Source organism: Amblyraja radiata, chromosome 7, assembly GCF_010909765.2.
Source record: "Amblyraja radiata isolate CabotCenter1 chromosome 7, sAmbRad1.1.pri, whole genome shotgun sequence".
In the NCBI taxonomy this organism is placed as follows: Eukaryota; Metazoa; Chordata; class Chondrichthyes; order Rajiformes; family Rajidae; genus Amblyraja; species Amblyraja radiata.
In genome coordinates, this window is record NC_045962.1 from 56,074,288 (window position 1) to 56,096,476 (window position 22,189).

General features: G+C 41.3%; 1 protein-coding gene across 1 annotated transcript in view; it reads right to left on the minus strand.

The window, feature by feature from the left end:
• Nucleotides 1-22,189, minus strand: part of cfap221 (cilia and flagella associated protein 221) — a 128,217-nt gene that overhangs the window by 11,606 nt on the left and 94,422 nt on the right. The window contains exons 17-21 of the mRNA XM_033024602.1: nucleotides 18,751-18,831; nucleotides 18,447-18,554; nucleotides 14,130-14,315; nucleotides 4,134-4,286; nucleotides 968-1,068 (exon numbers count right to left, since the gene is read on the minus strand). Coding sequence (XP_032880493.1) covers nucleotides 968-1,068; nucleotides 4,134-4,286; nucleotides 14,130-14,315; nucleotides 18,447-18,554; nucleotides 18,751-18,831 — 629 coding nt within the window. The remainder of the gene's footprint in view (nucleotides 1-967; nucleotides 1,069-4,133; nucleotides 4,287-14,129; nucleotides 14,316-18,446; nucleotides 18,555-18,750; nucleotides 18,832-22,189) is intronic.

Below are 22,189 nucleotides of genomic sequence, written 5' to 3' on the forward strand. Positions count from 1 at the left end.
GGAGACGTCAGGACCAACGGGACACCGACTGCAAGCACGGAGATCCCAGAGACTCACAGCCAGCAGCAACTCTAGCCCAGCCCCGCTCCAACTCCAGAGGAACCCAGGTTGCGGATGAGGGGGCACAGCTCGGGCTGTGGGCGAACTGCCACTTGTCGCTGTAGCGGCCCATCGGGGAGCGGGTTCCTGTTGGTCCTGACGTCTCCGGCCACCCCCCTAGACAGGAGCTGAGAGACGTCAGGACCACCAGAAGCCGCTCCCCGATGGGCCGCTACGGCGACAAGTGGCAGTTCGCCCACAGCCCGAGCTGCGCCCCCTCATCGGGACACCGACCCCCAGGCCCACTGCAAGCACGGAGATCCCAGATCAGCAACTCCAGCCCAGCCCCGCTCCAACTCCAGAGGAACATGCTCCCCGTAGGGGCAGAAGCTGATGGTGTGCAAGGTACGTCTTGTTCTTGGGGTGGCGCACCTCGGGCTGTGGGCGAACTGCCACTTGTCGCCGTAGCGGCCCATCGGGGAGCGGATTCCTCTGGAGTTGGAGGGACAGGGAGACACAGCGGCTTTTGAGAATGGTGGGCAATCACTTCCAAAGTTCTGCCCACACAGTCAGTACACCTCTCCTACACTTGTCTCCCGCACTAAGATCATCTCGCAGAGAATGATCCCAGCCTAACCCTCCCTATTCTCTCCTATTCTGCAAGAAAAAACTACATTGAAGACTCAAACTCGCGATCGAGTAACTGCCGGGATCGAGGCGCAAACTCGCGACCTTGCGGATATGAGCCGAGCACTCTACCACTGAGCCAGCCGTTAAAATCTACGCTAAAAATCTTCCATTCCGAAAGCCGAAAAACTCCAAATTACGAAAAGTGTCTGGTCCCAAGGCTTTCGGATAAAAGGTTGTGCACCTGTAGTAAAATTAAAATATTTAGTCAATGCTTCACATCGAAAGTCTTAATACATACCATTGTGGCACCCATGAGCTGGTGAAAAAGTCAGTGGTCGTCAAGGACTTAAGAGCAGCAGAGGGAAACCTCTTCCAAATCATTAAACCTTTAATTATATCCTGTTTGAAAAATAACTGCAGTTAAATGTATGGTAATACACTATTTAGATTCACTATTCAGAATTAACATAAATACATGTGAAAAGAAAAAAGTAGTTAAAATCAAAGTCACAGGAAGGGTCCCGACGCGAAACATCACCTATCCATTTTCTCCAGAGATCCGCTGAGTTACTCAAGAATTTTATGTCTATCCTTAGTTAAAATCAAATTTGATTTATTGATATTTTATTATATTATTTGGAAATAAGTGGTTTCCCATATTTAACTTCAAATCATGGAACTTCACGAGGTTCAGATTCAATGTTGATGACTCCTCTGATGTATGAGAAATTGGCTGACAGTCACAGTTATATCCACCAATCATCGGACAGTCACAGTTATGGCCACAAATCATCCACAAATATGTTAGATCCTTATTTAATCTGTCTGTAGGTTAGCTCTTTCCATTTAATCATCCTCCATTCTACCCCGACAGATATCAGATTGGGACACTGTCTCTTTTCCTAAAGTATATCAATGAACAGTCTAGAATTTGTTTAATGATCTCCTAGGATAAGTAATGTCAGCCATGAAGATGATTATTTACTTTTCAATGCATTTAACTGAACTTTATATCACAAAATGTCATGGTGGGATTTAAATTCACAAATTCAGATTGGTAGTCTAGGCTTCTGGTTTACTAAGTTATTTATGTAACAACTGTGCCCACATATAAGATATATATGTGAATGTGTGAATATATATATATTTATTTATTTACTTATTTTTTATCTCTAATACCAATATGAATTAAATTATTAGAACATAACGCTGCTCTGAATTTAATTTTGGTGAAAGATAGTGAAGAAGGCTGGTGTGGCTGGGTTGCATGAAATTAATGAAATGATGGTTATGAATGTCATAGAACAGTGCAGCACAATGTCATGCCAAACAAGATGCCAAATTAAACCAATTACCTCTAATATTACACATTTCATATCCCTGCAATCCCTGGAAAACAATTGCCTATCGAAAAGCATTTTAAATGCCATTATCATATCTGCCTCAACCACTACCCCTGGCAGCATGTTCCAAACACCCACCACTCACTGTATACAAATTCACCCTGCACATCTAATTTAAACTGTCCCCCATTTACCTTAAAGCAATGCCCACAGGTCTTTCACATTTTAACCATGGGAAATAGATTCTGACTGTCTACCCTATCTATGCTTCTCATTATTTTATATACTTCTATCAGGTCTCTCCTCAGCCTATAACACTCCAGCAAAGACAATCCATGTTTGTCCAACCTCTCCTTGTAGGTATTACCATTATTCCAGGCAGCATTCTGCTAAACCTCTTCTGCACCCTCTCCAACGCCTCCACATTTTTCCTGTTATGGGTGACCAGAACTGCACACAATACTCCAAATGCAGCTTAACCGAAGTCCTCTAAAACTGCAACATGACTTTGTGACCCATATAATCAATGCCCTGACCAATGAAGGCAAGTATATCATATGACTTTTTTACCACTCCATCTACGTATGTTGCCACTTTCAGAGAGCTATGGACTTGAACATCAAGTGATGTGGTTTGCAAGTTGTTCCTGTATTATGGAAAGAAGGAATAATTCAGATTCAATAGCTCTGGTAATTATGTAGTTATTTTAATATTGACCTGTCTGAAAAAGGATGATCAATTACAATCCAGCGCTTACTTTTTGCCCAGTCCTATTTCCTCCTCATCCATCACAGCTATCATCTTACTATCATTGGGGGTAGTAACTCATCTCCAAAAAAGGTGAAAACTTGTAGCAAGCAGCACATGCTCCACCTGAACAGTCAGCCAGCATAACCAATGTGTCAACATATCCACTTAAATAGATTTCTGATGTTGAATGAATCTTATTGAAGCCTGCTGTCCATCCATGCCTATTTTCGAAGAAGAATCATGTCAAGTCTAGATTTAATATCCTTTGTTAGCAAATAGCTAATTCTGTTTGATTTAGAAGTGTCACCAAACTTTGATCAACAATAAATGAAGCATAACGCTGCTAGGAAACCAAAAAGAGACGCATATTTTGTGTATCCCATAGAGACAGCAAAGCTGAAGGACTAGTGTAAAATCGTTTTTCAGGCAGGTTGATGCGGTACTGTTGTTGGGGAATGTACAGGGCGTGTAAAGGCTCAACATTGCCTCTGACTCTATACAATGCTTCTTTGAGAAAACCTAGAATGTGATTTGTTATTTTTACGATCTGATCAGATACTGTGTTTAATACATTTGAACCTGCACGTCTACATCTCCCTACTTCCTCACAGCACGAACTCACTTCCATTTGGAATTTAGCTGTTCTCACTTTGTATTTGTATTTAAATTGTTTTAGTTTTGCATATAGTTACAAAAACATTGTGATCATCATTTTCTAAAGGACAGGTGCTACCACTAACAGTGATCATAGATCACTCCAGAGTCTTCTTAAACTTCATGCTTTCAGCCATTCTTCAATAATGTTCCAAATGGAAGTGGCATGAGAGTTCAAAACAGGGCTATCATCTTCATTACCAACATTTCATACAATGCATATCCCAGAAAATATTTCTTGCAACAACATCTTTACTGTACCAAGTGTGTGTATTACCAGAAACAAATGTAACGGTAAAGATCTATGTTATTAGTATTATTATCCTTTATAATGACTATTATTTTCATACCTTTCTGAAGGCCAGGTGGTTATTTGAGCAATGCAAATAAAGCTTACTCTCCAAAATGGGATCAATAAACTAACAATTGGGCTGGTGTTAATAATACAATACAAAGTTGATGCGATTCAAAATCACAGTGGAAAAAAAAGCTAGCCCTGCTCGGCTATCTAAAGGTAGCTTCTATTATAGATGAGGTTGATCCCAGCTCTCTTGATTTCACATTCTTGAATAGGACTCGTGCACAATAATAACCTACATATAGGAGACCTGATTTTCTTTTTTTTCCCCATGGTTTAATTTGATAGGCTAATATTATTTAAAGAAGTAAGATTGAAAATGTAATTAAAAAACAAATAAAATTATCACAAATCCTTACATCTCTATCAAGAAATTTCTTCTGAGTGCTTGCAAACTTGCTTCCGTCTTTGCTGTCTATGATGTATCTTGGCAAAGGACAAAGGTGAAATTCCAGATCTGTTTCAGCGAACGAAAGAGGTGACTTAAATGTACAAAGGTCAGGAACAAGGTTCTAGCAAAAGATAGGGTTAAAATTATACATATTAATTATTGAAATCTAAGTTTAATTGTCTGTACTTTTATCTTCAATCAGAGCAATATCCACAGCAATCCACAGCAAACAGGAACAGGGAAATTGTGATTTCACTGCATGAAGTTTACCAGCATGTTGCAGACTTCACAGTTCCTAGCACTCTTTGGAAATCCCCCTCTCAGCTTGCAGTTTCCCTATTAATAATTATCCTCTGTCCTATGTTCTGCATTGGACCTTGGCAATATTTCACAAGTTGGTCCCCTTTTCATCCACTTCTGTGTATCATCCTAAAAAATCCATACATTAATTGTTGTGAAGGACAAATGTACATGGCTAAAAAAGGGAATATCATAAATATACAAACACATTTCTGCATAATCACAGAATAGAAATTCCACGGTGTAGGAATGCTCCAAAAGTGTGTATCCTGTGAATAGAGACGAAACACTACCATCATAGCCTTGAATTGGCATATCCCAGCACCAAATCTGGACCATGATTAGGAAATTTAGGCCATTCTGAAAAGATGTGACAAATCATAAATCTGCATTGTAGTCGAGTTTTCTCATGCAGGGGTTGTCCATTGGTTTATCAGACAAATTGCCACATAAATTATTGCTTCCCTTGTTAGTGTAACAGACCAAGAAATACCAACTCCCAAAAGCTCACTGAATAGATGGGACTTTCTATGAAATTCATACAGGCATGGACGTGACCAGTTCACTTTGTATCATTCCATTTCCAGGTGCATACATTATTGATGTAATTTACAAGGTTTGCACAAATATTAATCTTTTCAAGTGTTTTTAATATTTTTCAATATTTTTAACTCTTTGTAAAAATATTAATTTATTTTCACATTCACTTGATTACTCAATTTCCTCAGCATTTGGCAAATCAAAATTTCGTCAATTTTCACTTCCGTGGAAAGTGCCTTTCTTAAAATTAAGTTTTCATTCCAATGGACAGTGCAAATAATTCTATGCAGCTAGCAAAAGGATTTTGTGGTTAGATTTATAATCAGCCTGTTTTTGGATATGGATCTCAATATTAAACAACATTTATTTAGTGCTGTGCTATATTATGTGGCCAATAAAGGACAGATGTCCATTATGATTCCTGGGTCCCTTTCAAAGTTTTCCCGTGTTAACTTATTCATTACAAGTTACTGCTTGTTCTCCAAATGTTCAAAACCCTTTCATCTGATGATTTATTTACAGCATGTAGAAGGCATCTTTCATGCATCCCATAAGGGCCTGTCCCACTATGGCGACCTTATCTGCGAGTTTAGGAGAGTTTGCGCTCGCCACAAGCTCGCAGCATGGTCAACATGTGGTCCTAGGTGGTCACTGGTAAGTCTCCTTCATGGTCGAGAGGGGTTCCCACATAGTGGTTACTACTCTCGGCCTCAGTTTGGTTGAGGAAAATGTTTCAGCAGGCTGAAAAATATTCTGCGAGTAAAAATTGGTCTGCATGGAAAAAATAGATACTTTTTTACTCGTAGGTTTATAATAATATAATAATAATAATAATAATAAACTTTATTTATAAAGCGCTTTAAACAACCGCAGTTGCCACAAAGTGCTGTACATGAGAACTCATGGACAAAAAGTTATTACAAACGATTAAAAACCGTAAAACGAAGGACTAAAAACAGTAAAAATTAAAAGACATTAAAAGCACTAAGAACAGGAGCAATGTCTCAGCCAGTATCGAAAGCCAGAGAATAAAAATGAGTTTTTAGGGAGGATTTGAAGATGGACAGTGAGGGGGCCTGTCTGATGTGCAACAGCAAGGTGTTCCAAAGTGCCGGAGCAGCAACAGAAAAGGCTCTATCCCCTCTGAGCTTCCGCTTAGACCGTGGTACCTCAAGGAGCAGCTGATCAGCTGACCTGAGGCACCGGGCAGGAGCATATAGGTGGAGCAGCTCAGAGAGGTAAGGCGGGGCGAGCCCATTCAACGATTTGAAAACAAATAAAATAATTTTAAAATGAACTCGAAAGTGCACTGGGAGCCAGTGAAGGGAGGCCAAAATTGGCATAATGTGCTCCCTCTTTCGAGTTCCGGTCAAAAGGCGAGCGGCAGCATTTTGAACCAACTGGAGACAAGCCAATGAAGCTTGTGCGACTCCAGAGTAGAGTGCGTTACAGTAATCCAGCCTAGATGTAATAAAGGCATGGATTACTGTTTCAAAATGCTGCCGCTCGAGGATGGGCTTCACCTTTGCCAGCTTCCTTAGGTGAAAGAAGCTGGACTTAACCACCGCGCCTATTTGTTTATCTAGTTTAAAATCACCATCAATCCTAAAACCCAGGTTTAAAACTGTTGGCTTTCCTGTATGGGATTCCTCTAGGTGCTCCAGTTTTCCCCCACATCCAAAAGATGTGAGGGTTGGTACGTTAATTGGCCACTGTAAGTTATTTGGCAACCCTTATAATTTATTCAAATTATCGTAACCCTTGCATTCCCCCTCTCTCTCTCTATCCCTCCCCCACCCGTCATACCAGCTTCAAAGTCGTCTTGTTGAGTCTCATTATCTGTAACTTGTTCTCACCTAACACACAGCTAACAATGGCCTGTTTCTTTATCATCATTACTTTTTTGCATATCTTTCATTCATTTGTTCTATAATTCATTATATCACCATCTATATCTCTTGTCTCCCTTTTCCCTGACTTTCAGTCTGAAGGAGGGTCTCGACCTGAAACGTCATCTATTCCTTTTCTGACCCGCTGAGTCACTCCATCTTCACTGTAAATTGCACCTTGTTTGTAGGTGTGTGGCAAACATTGGGGGAAGTTAAATAGGAGAGAATCAGTTTGTATAGATGTTAAAAATGAGCGTAAATGAATGGTTGATAGTCAGCGCGGACAGAGTAGGCCAAATGGTCAATCTTCATGCTGTGTCTCTATATGACTATAATGTAAACTTTTACTAAAGATTGAAGAGAATCATTATAAGGTTTTAAATATTTTCACAGAAAGTATGTTTTTGCTTTCCCATCTATAGCTGTTTTGTAAGTGGTTAATGACGTTAAAGAGGTATGAGGAAGGCATCTAGTGTGGAGCGTACATTTCTTTTTTTCTGTTTGCTTACATTTTGGATTGAGAGCCAGTTCTTAAATTATATTTCGATTTTTACCACCAATATGCACTCAGAACTTCTTTGACATAAATTGCATCCTTATCAATACTCAAAGATCAATTAAAAATAGGCTTAACCCAGAACAGAATAAAATTGTACTGTTTTCAGGCAACAATGCATTGGGAAGTTTGACTGTTGAATCTGGCAATATTTTTGTGAGCATTACAGTACAAACAACCCCGAATCATGTCCACCAAATAAGAAAGCTCAGTATTCATTCCACGCCATTCTGCAGCACCATGTTTACATATTGCACATGCTTCACACTGAGCCATCCTTTCATAAAATGTTCTGCATTTCAAATTGACTTACAAAGGGGGTTTATCTTTAACTCCAGTTTTCTCGTTGAATTGCATGGAGATTGCATACGCACTTGAATCAGTGCAGGCAGCAAGCAGTACCAAAGACCTCATTCATCCAGATCTGTCTTCATGATTGGATTTCTCAAAAGAGCAAGGTCAATATAGGCTATGTTTCACTATAGCAGTCCCACCGATATCTGTGACATCCTACTACCTGAAATGCAAATGTGTGCCTGGACTGCTTTGACTACAGAGGTTAAGGTCATGGTCATTCCCAGCTTCAGGATTGTTCCTACCCTCAAGATCATTTTAGGCTCCTACCACTTATCTACAGTATGCCACTTCTTCCAGTTTACGGCTCAATGCTGCATGAGGGAGACCTCAGTATAGAAGTTGGGAGGTCATGTTGCAGTTGTATAAGATGTTGGTGAGACGGCATTTAGAATATTACATTCAGTTCTGGGCACCATGTTATAGGAAAGTTATTGTCAAGCTTGAAAGGGTTCAGAAAAGATTTACGAGGATGTTACCAGGACTATAGGGTGTGAGCTATAGGGAGAGGTTGATTAGGCTGGGTCTCTATTCCATGGAACGCAGGAGGATGAGGGAGAATCTTATAGAGGTGTACAAAATCATTAGAGGAATAGATCGGGTAGATGCACAGAGTATCTTGCGCTGAGTAGGGGAATCGAGGACCAGAGGACGTAGGTTCAACGTGAAGGGGAAAAGATTTAATAGAAACCCAAGGGCTAATTTTTTCACACAAAGGGTGGTGGGTATATGGAACAAGTTGCCAGAGGAGGTAGTTGAGGCTGGGACTATCCCATCATTTAAGAGACGGTTAGACAGGTACATGGATAGGACACGTTAGGAGGGATATGGACTAAACGCAGGCAAGTGGGATGTGTGTAGCTGGGATATTGTTGGCAGGTGTTGGGCCGAAGGACCTGTTTCCGCACTGTATCACTCTATGACTCTATGACCTCCTGGTTTCCATAGATACAAAAAAATCACCTACTTTTTTTGCAGCCCAGAGGAGTGGGCAAAGTCAGCATGGGAATTTTCCTCCATTGTGATCATCTCCAAAGTGTATGCACTTACAGGCGGAACCTAACTGCTATTTTACTTCGGAATCACGTGAGTGACTACGTGAAGAACCCCGCCAGGACGCATGCGTGTCATATCGCTACACACATTGCGAAACGTCAGACGCGGTGGAAGGACGTTCCCCCGCGGTGGTAGTTTAAAAGCCGCTAATTGCAGGTAAGCGTTTACTCTGCGGTCTTTTTTGTTTCCATTTCCAACTACAGGTAGGAAAATGGAGAAAACAAAGAAGACAAGGGCTGCGACAAAGCTGGTGAGGGAGGACCGCGGAGTAGCGGGCAGCCAGCAACAGCAGCTAACGGCACTTGGATCACCCGTAGTGGGATCAGCTGTGCCCGATGTCGCCTCCGCACCGGCCAAATCCACACGGCAGGGCGGCAAGGCTAGACACAAAACTAACAAGGTCGTGGACTCAGAGGAGTCCGACTTTGAACCACCGCGGGCGGCCAGCGACCGAGAGCGCTGGACCCGAATGGAGCGGCGTATGGAGCATTTGCTCCAACGTGACAGACTCCGGGAGATGGAGTCGGGTCACTGTGGGCCCTATGGTAAACCCACAGCAGTACCTTTTCAAGGGCTGCACAGTGCTTCTACCTCATCGGAGGGGAGCACTGCGGGTCAGTGCTGGGCTGACCTGGAAGAGGGGTCCGCAGAAGAAAAGACAAGTGTGCATGGGTTGCGGGAAAAAGAGAACTTACTGGACATGGTGGCCAATTTTATACAGCCGGAACAGACTGGACAAAATCTGGAGCCAAAGCTTGCTGCCAGTATAGACTACATGTCTCTAAACCAGTTACAAGAGCAGGCTGTACTGGACACCACAGGAAGACACCTGGCACCGGGCAACTGCATATCTCTGAACGTTCCAATAGTTAACAACTGTATATGGAAACACATTGGAACAGGAGTCAGGAGTATGGATGTAAAATTGCAAAAAGTACTGAAAGTACTGACCGCAGGGATAACAGCATTTGCCCGTACAGTGGACGACAGGAACATGTCCCAGGATCAACAAGATGCACTGGCACTATTCTGCAACACCCAGCATGAAATAAATAACATCAGGAAAAGTGCCATACAACCCACACTGAACCCAAAATTCGCGGGACTGTGCAAACCTGGGACCACGAAACCACCCATACTCTTGTTCGGAGGCAACATATCGAAGCAGGTAAAAGAGCTCGATGAGGAAGCCAAAACCTTGGGATTAATAAAAGGAACACCAACAAAAACCCACTACAACCAAAGACAGCATCCCTATGCACCCACCAGCAGAACTGGTGAAAGCTCGAAGGCACGGTATTTCAAACATGAGTCTTTTTTAGGCCATGGCCCAGGCCGGCCTTCTTGGAAGATGCGGGGAACCCCAACGCCAACCAAACCGAAAAACCAGACACCAGCACAACAACAACAGCGGAAAAACTACAAAAAGAAGTAAACCTGCCACTGGTAACAATGGAGGTAGGTGGGTCTGGTTCCCTAAAAAATATGGAGAGCATGGAGGTTGGGGGGAGACTACACTGGTTTTTGAATGCATGGAGCATATTAACAACCGATACTTACATCTTAAGCAGTATCCAAGGATATACAATAGAGTTTATACACAAGTACAGCCCTCCAGTTCAACATATACCGAACCGAGTGTTCGTGCTCTCTGATAAAGAAAAATCAGAGGCACACGCTGAACTGGAGCGGCTCTACATAAAAGGTGTAATTGAGATAACACAACACGAACCATTAGAATTCGTGTCCAATATTTTTACCAAAATCAAAAAAGATGGTGGTTGTCGCATCATCAGCGATCAAACAAAATTGAATACATTTGTACAATATATTCATTTTAAAATGGAAACCTTTGTTACTGCTAAACAATTAATTTCCAAAGGTTACTTCATGGCCAGCATCGATTTAAAAGATGCTTACTATACAGTGCCTATACGAGGTGACCACAGATGTTATTTAAAATTCAACTGGATGGGACAACACTGGCAGTATAAAGCACTGCCAAATGGGCTATCATCAGCCCCCAGGCTGTTCACAAAAATTTTAAAACCAGCCCTAGCATTTCTACGGAAACGTAAACACATGGTTATGGCATATTTAGATGACATACTCATTGTGGGCAAAACTTTGGAATTAGCCATACAGACTGTAACAGCCACAAAACAGCTATTTGAAAAACTGGGATTTATCATCCATCCAGTTAAATCTAAACTAACGCCGTCCACCACTATGGACTATTTGGGGTTCACCATTGACTCAGTTCACATGATGGTGACACTACCTAAGGGAAAGGCTAGAGATTTAATAGAGGCTTGCAATAACCTCATTGACATCAGAAAACCATCCATCAGATTGGTAGCAAAAGTAATTGGTAAAATAGTGGCTGCTTTCCCAGCCACACAATTTGGACCTCTACATTACCAAAACTTACAGAGAGCAAAAATACAAGCGCTCAAAATTAATGCAGGTCACTTTGACAGACCTATGAGACTACCAATCCAAGACAAAACGGAACTAATATGGTGGATAGACAACATCTGGCTTTGTTCAAACCCAATCATTGTCAGTAACCCTTCCATGGTACTACAAACTGATACCAGTGCACTTGGGTGGGGAGCCACCAATACCATCACCAGCTGTGGAGGGAGATGGACTGCACAGGAGGCATCTTTCTTACTCACACTGGGCATAAACTACTTGGAAATGTTGGGTGCATTCCATGGCCTAAAGTCATATTGTACTGGGTCATATCACCAGCATGTTCGACTACAAATAGACAATACCACCGTGGTAGCATACATTAACCACATGGGTGGAAACAAATCAATATCATGTGACAATCTGGCTAATTCAATTTGGCAATGGTGCATCCAAAGAGATATTTGGATATCAGCCACTTACCTACCAGGGAGACTAAATTTAGTGGCAGACACCAGGTCACGCAAATTTAATGAAAACACCGAATGGATGTTGAACAAAATAGTATTTGCTGATATTATAGCAAAATATGGAACACCAGATATCGATCTATTCGCATCCAGACTAAACAACCAGATACCAAACTATATTTCATGGGAACCAGACCCTGGGGCAGCAGCGACAGATGCATTTTCGCTGCATTGGGGGAAATTGTTTATTTACGCATTCCCTCCTTTCTGCCTCAACAGTCGGGTATTAAGGAAAATACAAGACTCTGTGTCTGGTATTTTGGTAGTACCCGATTGGCCTACACAACCAAGGTTCCCAGTGGTACAAAACATGGTGTTAGAACCATGTATTACCATCCCACATAGACCAGACTTATTGCTGCATCCCGTAACAGGGGATAGCCACCCATGCCATAAATATTTGAACCTATTAATTTGTAGAGCTTAAAAACACCACTTCTACAACTGGGACTAACGGACCGAACAGCGAACATGATCTCGGCGGCCCAAAGACAATCGACTAAAAAACAGTATCTGGTCTACATCAGGAAGTGGGAAATGTACTGCCATAAAAACGACATCACCAACAGAAACATGAACATCCCGTCTGTTCTGGAATATCTGGCAGGCCTCCACTATGATGAGGGGCTCAGTTACAGTGCCATCAACAGCGCCAGAAGTGCCCTGTCGACTTACCTATGGCAAGGGACAGAGCGTTACTCTGTAGGGACTCACCCACTGGTAACAAAGCTCATGAGGGGAATTTTTAATACTAATCCCCAAAAACCAGGTACTCCCAAATTTGGGATGTAAGCATTGTCCTGAAGACGCTCAGAAACTGGTCTCCAGCATCAGCTCTGTCCCTACACAGACTGACTTTAAAAACAGTCATGTTAATAGCATTGATCACGGCACAGAGGGTACAGTCACTCCATAAATTTAGACTGGACAACATGAATTCCTCACCTGACAATATTACGTTCCACATCTACGAGCTAGTAAAGCAGAACAGACAGGGATCAGCGGGCCTCAATATACTATTTAGGTCATACCCTACAGATGACCGTCTCTGTATAGTTAGACACCTATCATTATACATAGAGAAAACAAAAATCCTAAGAGGCAATGAGAAGGGACTTCTGATCAGCCACAAGCAACCTCACAAAAGAGTGACGGTCCAGACCATCTCGAGATGGCTGAAACAAGTGCTTACACAGGCTGGGGTGGATACTAACATTTTTAAATCTCATTCCACCAGGGCTGTAGCTACATCGGCAGCAATACAATTGGATGTGCCCATGGACCAAGTCCTCGAAACAGCAGGATGGTCAGGGGAAAGAACATTCCAATTATTTTACAATAAACCAGTAATGAAATCTGGAACATTTGCCGGAAAAATTTTAAGTTCTGTAAATTAATTCAAACCCATAAAAGGGTTATAATTTGTGTTAATAAATTTCATGATTTCAATGTCGAATTCATGTCCAAATTATGTTAACACTATTCCTCCTACAGTCAAGGCAGACGTGATGCATGGACTCGTTTCCACGGCATGAAATCACAGAGCTTTAAAATCTTCACGTAGTCACTCACGTGACTCCGAAGTAAAATAGTAAGATTAAACGAGAACTTACCAGTTTGAAGTTTGATCTGTATTTTATGAGGAGTTACGATGAGGGATTACGTGCCCTCCGCTCCAACCCTTGATCATATACTTAACTGGTATCTCTTCTCTAATCTTACTATGTTTAGTCATTACAGTTGTCTGTGATTTCACACCGTTGCTTTGAAGAATGGCACGCATGCGTCCTGGCGGGGTTCTTCACGTAATCCCTCATCGTAACTCCTCATAAAATACAGATCAAACTTCAAACTGGTAAGTTCTCGTTTAATCTTACTATTATTCCTCAGAAAGTCTTCCCTGGAAACTAACTTACATACCCGGAAGATCTTTGGGACCCTTTTGTACAAAGATCAAGTTACATGCAGATGTTTTCCTCCAGCCTGTCCAGATCTCTCCAGTCTCCAGGGAAAATTCTGCCATAAGTCTCTCATTATTGCAGCTATTCCCCAATAGTGTGGTGAGCATTACCTGTATTGTGGTGAGGTCCCTTTAATTGTTTGCTACTAAGGTCATAATTGTGAGAGCATGAAATAGGTGAACACAATAAAAAATGGATTGAAACTGACATGGTGCACGCATATACGAGAAAACCTGATAACTGTGCACTAGGAAAACTTTTTTTAATGCTGTTGGTGTGTCACATAATAATGTTTAAGTGCCAATAAAATATAGGAAATAAATTTTAAGCTATATTATAATGTTTACACTTAATACTTACAAACACATATAATGGATGATAGCCTGGGTGTTTGAGTAACCCTTCAGGGGGAATTATGGTTAATGTGCCTGCAAAAAAATCTTCATCCTTTCCCGAAGCTTTTCGTGTGCGCTGTTTATCCAAATGTGTGTCAGTTTCAATTTCAATTTGCTTTTTGCCAGGTGGTGATATTATGATGCATTCATCCTGCATAGTGAAGATCAAAAATCAAATTAAAAGAAATGACACCACTATGGTACCACAGCCCTGATGCAGAGTTCAACCTGATACTTCAACAATTCCACCCCCCCCCCCCCCCTTGGCTTGGAATTTGCAATATTAATTATGGAAAATCAGTGAATGCCCGCTTTTAGTGTTGATCATCTGATGCCCCTGTCTGTTGTTCAATGTGATAATAGACACATTGTTGTCAGAAATATTTTGCTCCCTAAATGTATATCCACTGAGATTATTTTTTTCCTACCAGAAACACAATATCTCATAGGTGTCACTGATAACATCCATGTAATAAAAAAGCATATATGGCATTTTTAACCGCGAAAAATGCCCTACGTGTCATAACCACATATTCAACATGTAACGTGATCCTGAAAATGCACAGGTAATTCTACGTTACAAATTCTGCGTTTGCAGCTGGGTTTTCCTCCATAACCCATGTGAAATTGTGTGGGACGTTGAGATAAAGAAGTCGAGTGATATCTTAATGTCCCAATATGTCATATGTAACTGATAGCATTCTTATTTTGGTGTCAGACAGCTCAGAGTTCAAGGAACAGCAGAAAAAAAAACTATCTTAATACATAGTGGAGGCTGCATCTCAGGTGTGGGATTTTAAACTAAGGCTACACTGCTCTCTAAATTTAAATGTTCCCAGTTGATAAAAATACATCTATTGATGTTCCTGAACACATCATCAGTGATGTAACCTGGGGTAATTGGGTGTTTCGGGTCTTTCAACATCAGACACCCTCTCCCAGGCGACCCAGCCGTGGTTGATCAGACCACGACTTGTGTTCAGGTGGCATTCGCTCCTCCCCATGGACCTTCTCTCCTGATCCAGAGCCATCTCGAAGCCTTCTCCGCTGCCTCTGTGGTGTTCTTAATGGCTCTTCTCCTTGCCACTCCGGTGATGCCCAGTGCACTCAAGGCTTTGTAGAGCGATTGCTTCACCAAAAAAAAGTGAGCTGCCTCAATGCTCAACATTACTTCACCAAAAAAAGTGAGCAGCCTCAATGGGCATTTTTAAAAGAGAATATGTGGACAGCTGGATTAAAGAAAATTCTAGGCTTTTTGTACATACATTAAAAAAACAAGAGAGTAACCAGGGTGAAGGTGGAATGCTCAGGGATAAAGGAGGAAATATATGCTTTTAGACAGAAGATCTAGGGGGAGGTACCAAACAATTACTTTGCATCTGTAGTCTCCAAGGACAGTGAGATCAGTATAGGGAATACTAATATGCTAGGGAAGTTTGTGATCAAGGGGTGGTGTTGGGATTCTTGAAGAGCATCAAGCTGCAAAAAAGCACAGTCTTGACAGGATCCATTCCAGGTTATTGAGAGAGGCAAGAGGGGAGATGGCAGGGACATTGGCGATCATCTTTGTATCTTCTCTAGCCGCGGGTGAGACCCAGGACTGGAGAGTAGACAATGTTGTTCCAATGTTTATGAAGAGAAGAGAATCCAGGAAATTATAGGCCTGTGAGCCTCATGTCTGTGGCAGGTAAGCTATTGGGGAGAATTCTAATTAGAGACAGTCGGCATGACTTTGCTCGAGGCAAGTCGTGTCTTACAAACTTGATAGAGATTTTTGAGGAAGTGATGAAGGTGATTGAAGAGGTAAGGTAGTGGATGTTGTCTATATAGATTTTAGAGAATCAACAACTTCAAGTTCCTGAGCATGCATATCTCAGATAATCTGTCCTGGACTCAGCACATCGGTGCAATCATAAAGAGAGGCCATCAATGCCTCTACTTCCTTAGAAGATTGTGGAGATTTGGTAGGTTGAATACTCTCTTGAATACTTGGTAGATGAATACTCTCTTGAACTTCTACAGGTGTATGTCAGAGAGCATACTGACTGGTTGCATCACGACTTGGTTCGGCAGTTCAGATGCCCAGGAATGAAGAATATTACGAAAAGTGGTGAACACTGCTTGGTCCATCACGCTTACTGACTTCCCCATCATCGAGGAGGTCTGTCAGAGAGGATCTGTCTCAAAATGTCAGCCAGCATCATCATGGATCCTGGCCACACACTCATTTCACCCTACCACCAGGAAGAAGGTGTAGGAGTCTGAAAACCGTAACATTTGGGTTCAGGAACATCTTCTTCCCAACAACCATCAGGTATATGAACATTACGAACTCAACTAAACTCCGAACTATCTGAGTTGCACTAGGGACTTTGGGCTTTGTTTTGTTTTTTGATGTACATTGATTTTTTTAATTTATTGATCATTTTATATTGCTTATTATTATTGTCTATTGAGTACTATGTTTATAAATCTGTTGTGCTGCTGCTACAAATAAAAATTGTATTATTCTGTTTCGGTACACATTACAATAAAACACTCATGACTCTCTCTCTTGACTCTTGAGTTGCTGGTGGATTCTTCCAGGAACTCATCATTGAAGCTTAGTGACCCTTTGACTGGGAAACTGATTGTGAACTGATGCAGCGAGTGAACTGATGCATCAAGATCCAATCCCATCCATTTGTTCTAGATACAGTTAGAGGTCAATCAAGATATTAACCTTTGAAAAAATTATATCCCATCACCACCAAAATAGGCAAGAATTTGATGAGATTAATCCCTAACCACCCTTCCTCCACTCATCCTTTTAATTTAAAGCAGCTGCTGTGAAACTGCAGCAACCCAAAGAAAGATCAGTTCACATCTGATTCCAATTCCAGTTATTTACGAGAAAATTAGTACATCATTTATCATTATATTTGCTTTCATTAATGATAAATATCCCAGATATTTTTGGCAACAATTTTATACACAGAGAGTGGTGAATCTGTGGAATTCTCTGCCACAGAAGGTAGTTGAGGCCAGTTCATTGGCTAGATTTAAGAGGGAGTTAGATGTGGCCCTTGTGGCTAAAGGGATCAGGGGGTATGGAGAGAAGGCAGGTATGGGATATTGATTTGGATGATCAGCCATGATCATATTGAATGGCGGTGCAAGCTCGAAGGGCCGAATGGCCTACTCCTGCACCTATTTTCTATGTTTCTATGTTTCTAATACGGTCAAGTAGTATGTATGACCTTTTTGAGGAGATACTACTTCTTTTCTAGACTAAAATTTCAAGTGTAAGAGCAAATGAGTGTACTACAATGGTGTTGGTGCATTTATGCAGTTCTGACAGTTCTTTCCAATGACAGAAATTGCCAGATGTACAGATGCTTATTTTAAATGGGGGAAAAAAGGAGATTAAGTTCAGAAAATGAATGAACAGTAATGTGCAAAACTTTCCATTTTCCTATATATATTGGAACATTCTAAAGTAAAGAAAGTAAAACAAGTATGCAAGATAAGTAAGTACTTAAGTAAGATAAGCAAAACATAGTAAGCAAAATTGTTATTTGGGATATTTAAAGGCCAAGTTAGTTGCTTGAGTGTTTGCTAAATCATAATTTTCTTCTTGATTGATAATCTTCCTGAGAAGATTACGGAGAGTCGGATTGTCAAGGAAGACTCTCTCTAACTTCTACAGGTGCACAGTCGAGAGCATGCTGACCGGTTGCTTCGTGGCTTGGTTCGGCAATTTGAGCGCCCTGGAGAGGAAAAGACTACAAAAAGTAGTAAACACTGCCCAGTCCATCATCGGCTCTGACCTTCCTTCCATCGAGGGGATTTATCGCAGTCGCTGCCTCAAAAAGGCTGGCAGTATCATCAAAGACCCACACCACCCTGGCCACACACTCATCTCCCTGCTACCTTCAGGTAGAAGGTACAGGAGCCTGAAGACTGCAACAACCAGGTTCAGGAATAGCTACTTCCCCTCAGCCATCAGGCTATTAAACCTGGCTCGGACAAAACTCTGATTATTAACAACCACTTTCTGTTATTTGCACTTTATTTGCAGTTTATTTATTCATGTGTGTATATATTTATATCATGGTATATGGACACATTTATCTGTACTGTAGTAAATGCCTTACTATTTTTCTGTGTGCTTAAGCAAAGCAAGAATTTCATTGTCCTATACAGGGACACATGACAATAAACTCACTTGAACACTTGAACTTGATTTGATAGATTTTATATTTATATTCCCAAAATATATGCTAGATGAAAGATTAATTACCTCTGCTCCTGTCCTGAGAGGCCGTGCCAAAGTCAATGGAACATAACGAAGTGAAGTATACTGGGCAGAATACGATACATAATTCATTATCTGAGAATGATGGAAAGCCTGTAAAATATATACATGTCTTAATATAAAAGGTTACATTTTAAAGGCCAAACATTGTTTTAAACATTGAAATTAAAGCTTCCAAAGCATATTTCATTGATATTTTTGCTTCACATATTTAACACTATTCAGATGAATTAAAAACATAATGCTGACACTATGCACTATTGAAAAGAATGTAAGCAAAATACTTAACCTTTAGGTTGAAGTATGGGACCACTCGATTGATTCTTACTTCTGATGGTTTGACAGGCACAGATCCAAGTGCATTAGCAGCCTAAAATAATTATATATTTCTGTATTAGCCGTGACGTGCTAGTTTGAGAATCTTTTCCATTTCTAGTGGAGATTTTACATTGTACACTGACGGAATTCTAAATTGAACAATGGCGATTTGGATTACTATACAAATGATGTTGAGATATTGTTACCAGGAGATGTGCACATTTTTGTAACTAGGTATAAAACCACTTTTAAAAAAATGTCCAAAAGGTATTCTGTACTGAACATCTAAAATATGCCTGTTTCTTCAGTATTTAAACCAAATGTCAATCCATGTTTAAACGCTGAATAGCTGTGGATTACTACATACGGTTATGCAATAGTAATTATCAGACATAGCAATGGAAATATACTGAGAAATAAACATCAGAGAAAATAGTGATATGAAAACAACAATGAATGCAACAGACAGCTCAAAAATGGTCCATTTAACCTTAAATTCACCACTTACCCAGAAAATATGCACAATCAGAACTAATTACTACAATAGATACTACTGAATTTGTTGCTGCTGTTGAAACATTTAAAACCATAACATCAGAGAATCATAGTCATACACATAACCTGGCCTTTTGGCTGACTACGTTCATGCCAACCATTTTGTCTCTCTGAACTAAGCCTATTTTCTTGCATTAGGTCCATATCATTGAATTACACCCAAACAGTCCTCTGTAATGAATAAAAACACATGACATACTGAAGAATCAATTGACTGAACTTAAACAGGCCAGATAATGATCTCAACTGCATTTGGCTTGACACCTTGAATGTAATTCCACTTTTCCACACTGTTCACACCAACATTTGAATGCACTTGCCTTTGGTTTAAGTATTTTCTTATTGTAAGTAAGCATTTAACTATTTGCTTCTTGCTTATTCCAAACAAATACCAAAATGCTAAATTCATCCTGTCATTTGAAATTGTGTTCTGTAGCTGTCAAGTCAAACTGAAATGAAAGAACAGGTGCAGAGAAATGCTACAATTGAAATCACGAGACAGTGATTAAAGTGGGCGGATCCCCAGCCTGCCGAGTTCTGCCCGGGGGTCAAAAGGGCACACAGCACCAGAAGCCAGTGAAGAAGAGACAAGAGACTTGCGAGCAGAGAACTTGAACAATAAATCAAAAGGACTGTCCGAAAAGACTGCCGCGAGAGCCAGAAAAGGCAAGCAGGACTGATTTTCTACAGACCCGATTGGCAGCCGGTTTTTCACCTGATAAAGACCAAAACTGATAAAGACCAAAACTGGTAAAGACTAAAACGGCTAAAAACTGCTAAAGACTAATCTGCCAAAATAAAAGAAGGAGAAAATAAAAAAGGTGGAAAAGAAGTGTTTGGTCTGAGTGAATCCAGTTCATCATTTCGGGGTAGATAAATCAAATCCCTTTCAAGCGGGGAAACTGCAAAAACATTAGAAGACTTGACAGTGAAAAACCGCTGTGACCAGGAGACTCCAGTGAAAAACCGGGCGGGGCCAGGAGATCTGGAAACCTGGAAAAGAGACAGTTAAGTCAAGATAAAACATGGCTGATGAAGTTGCTGGAAAGTCAGCTGAGCAGCTCAAGCTGAAGAGGACAACAGCAAAACGGGCATTCTCTCGTCTTGTTAACAGCATCATTAGAAACCATGAAGAAATGTCTGAAGAGGAGCTCAGGAACAATTTCAACAAACTCATGCAGGAGGCCGAAAAAGTCATGGAAGCCAATGACGATGTGGAGGCTGGACTCATTGCAGAGCTGGAGGCGGAGCTGGACGCAGATGAAGAAACTGTGTTAACTGAACAGCAAAATGCCGACCTGGCAAAGACTGCAAAGGAGTGTGAGTCGAAACTAAAAGAGGTCAAAGGGCTCATCCAGGACACTCTATGGGCAAACTTTGGAAATGTTGAATTATCCACCTCACTACAGACAGCAGATGGTGCATGTGAACTTGCTGCTGCCACCGCACCGTCAAATAGCAACCAAGAAGCATATGAATTCATGCTTAACCACCTGCAGAAACTGGTACAGACTGCAAAGGAGACGTACAGTCGGTGGAAACGTTGGGTCCCTCTGGATGAGCAAGAGAGCTTCCAGAAACACCTAAGAACACTCGAGCTTCTCGTCCCCAAGCTGGTTTCCAGGAAGGCTGACTTCATACAGGCAAGAATAAAGAAGGACGCTGAAGGATTAGCACAAGCGGCGAAAGCTTTCAATTATCCTTCACCAGCCATCAGACTGAGGCCCACGGCCCTTCCTAAGTTTACTGGAAACAAGCGTGACTTTTATAGATGGAGGAAGGATTGGGAAGCACTGCAAAAGCAAGGTGAACCCAAGGTTCAATTGCTGGACAGTCTGGAGGACAAAATTACAAGAGACCTCCGCCTCACAAGTTATAACACTGCAGATGATATCTTTCGTGTCCTAGAGAACCGGTTTGGAAATCAAACAGCTATTGCTATTGAGATAGTGGAGGAGCTTCAGGGAATCCCACCTGTCAGAGGACATCAGCCACGTAAAATAGTGGAATTAATTCAAGCTGTGGAAAAGGCGCTTAATGACTTGAGCGATCTCGGAGACACAGGCGCTATTAAAAATCCACTGATGACAAAATCAATTGAAACCAAGCTTCCAGAAACCCTTAAGAAGGAATGGCTGGTTTATGTAGCTGACAAGAGGAATGGTGTGGCACCAGAGAAACGGTTTGACAGTCTCTTGTCATTTCTCAAAGAGCAGGAGAGCATATACGAACAGCTCGAGCAACTGAGGGACGAGGAGCCGAGTAGAAAGGAAACTCGGACTGAACCAAGACATGCCAGAACCAAGTCTACCAAGTCAGAAAATGACCACACAAGTTGTGTAGTCTGTGGTGACATAAAGCATAAAAGGAAGCTGTACTTCTGCAAGCAGTTTCGAGGGCTAAAGCTGACAGAGAAAAGAGCTGCAGTAAAGAAGTTAGGAGCATGCAAAAAGTGTCTTGAAGTTCATGATGATGGTTCATACTGCAAACCTGCATATCTGTGTAAAAATCAAATCTGCAAGGATGAACAGAATCCTGAGCATCATTATTATCTGTGCCCCAATTATGAGATGAGGAAAAGCAGTGTGGATCAGAGAAGGAGTAAATTTGGTCCAGAGGAAGATAAAGGCAAGAAGAAATATACAGTGCACCAAGAGGAGTTTTTCAGAAAACTTCCACCAGAGTTGGCAAAACAATGCCGAGATGTGTTCTCCAACACTGCATCAAGAGCTTCCAACACTGCAAAGCATCAGCCAAGCCTCCTAAAGGAAGGTGGACTGCAAGAGCATCCAGTGATTTTGATGCTTCTGGAGGTCGTAGCAAATGCTGGACAAAAGGTTGGGACATTAATTGAC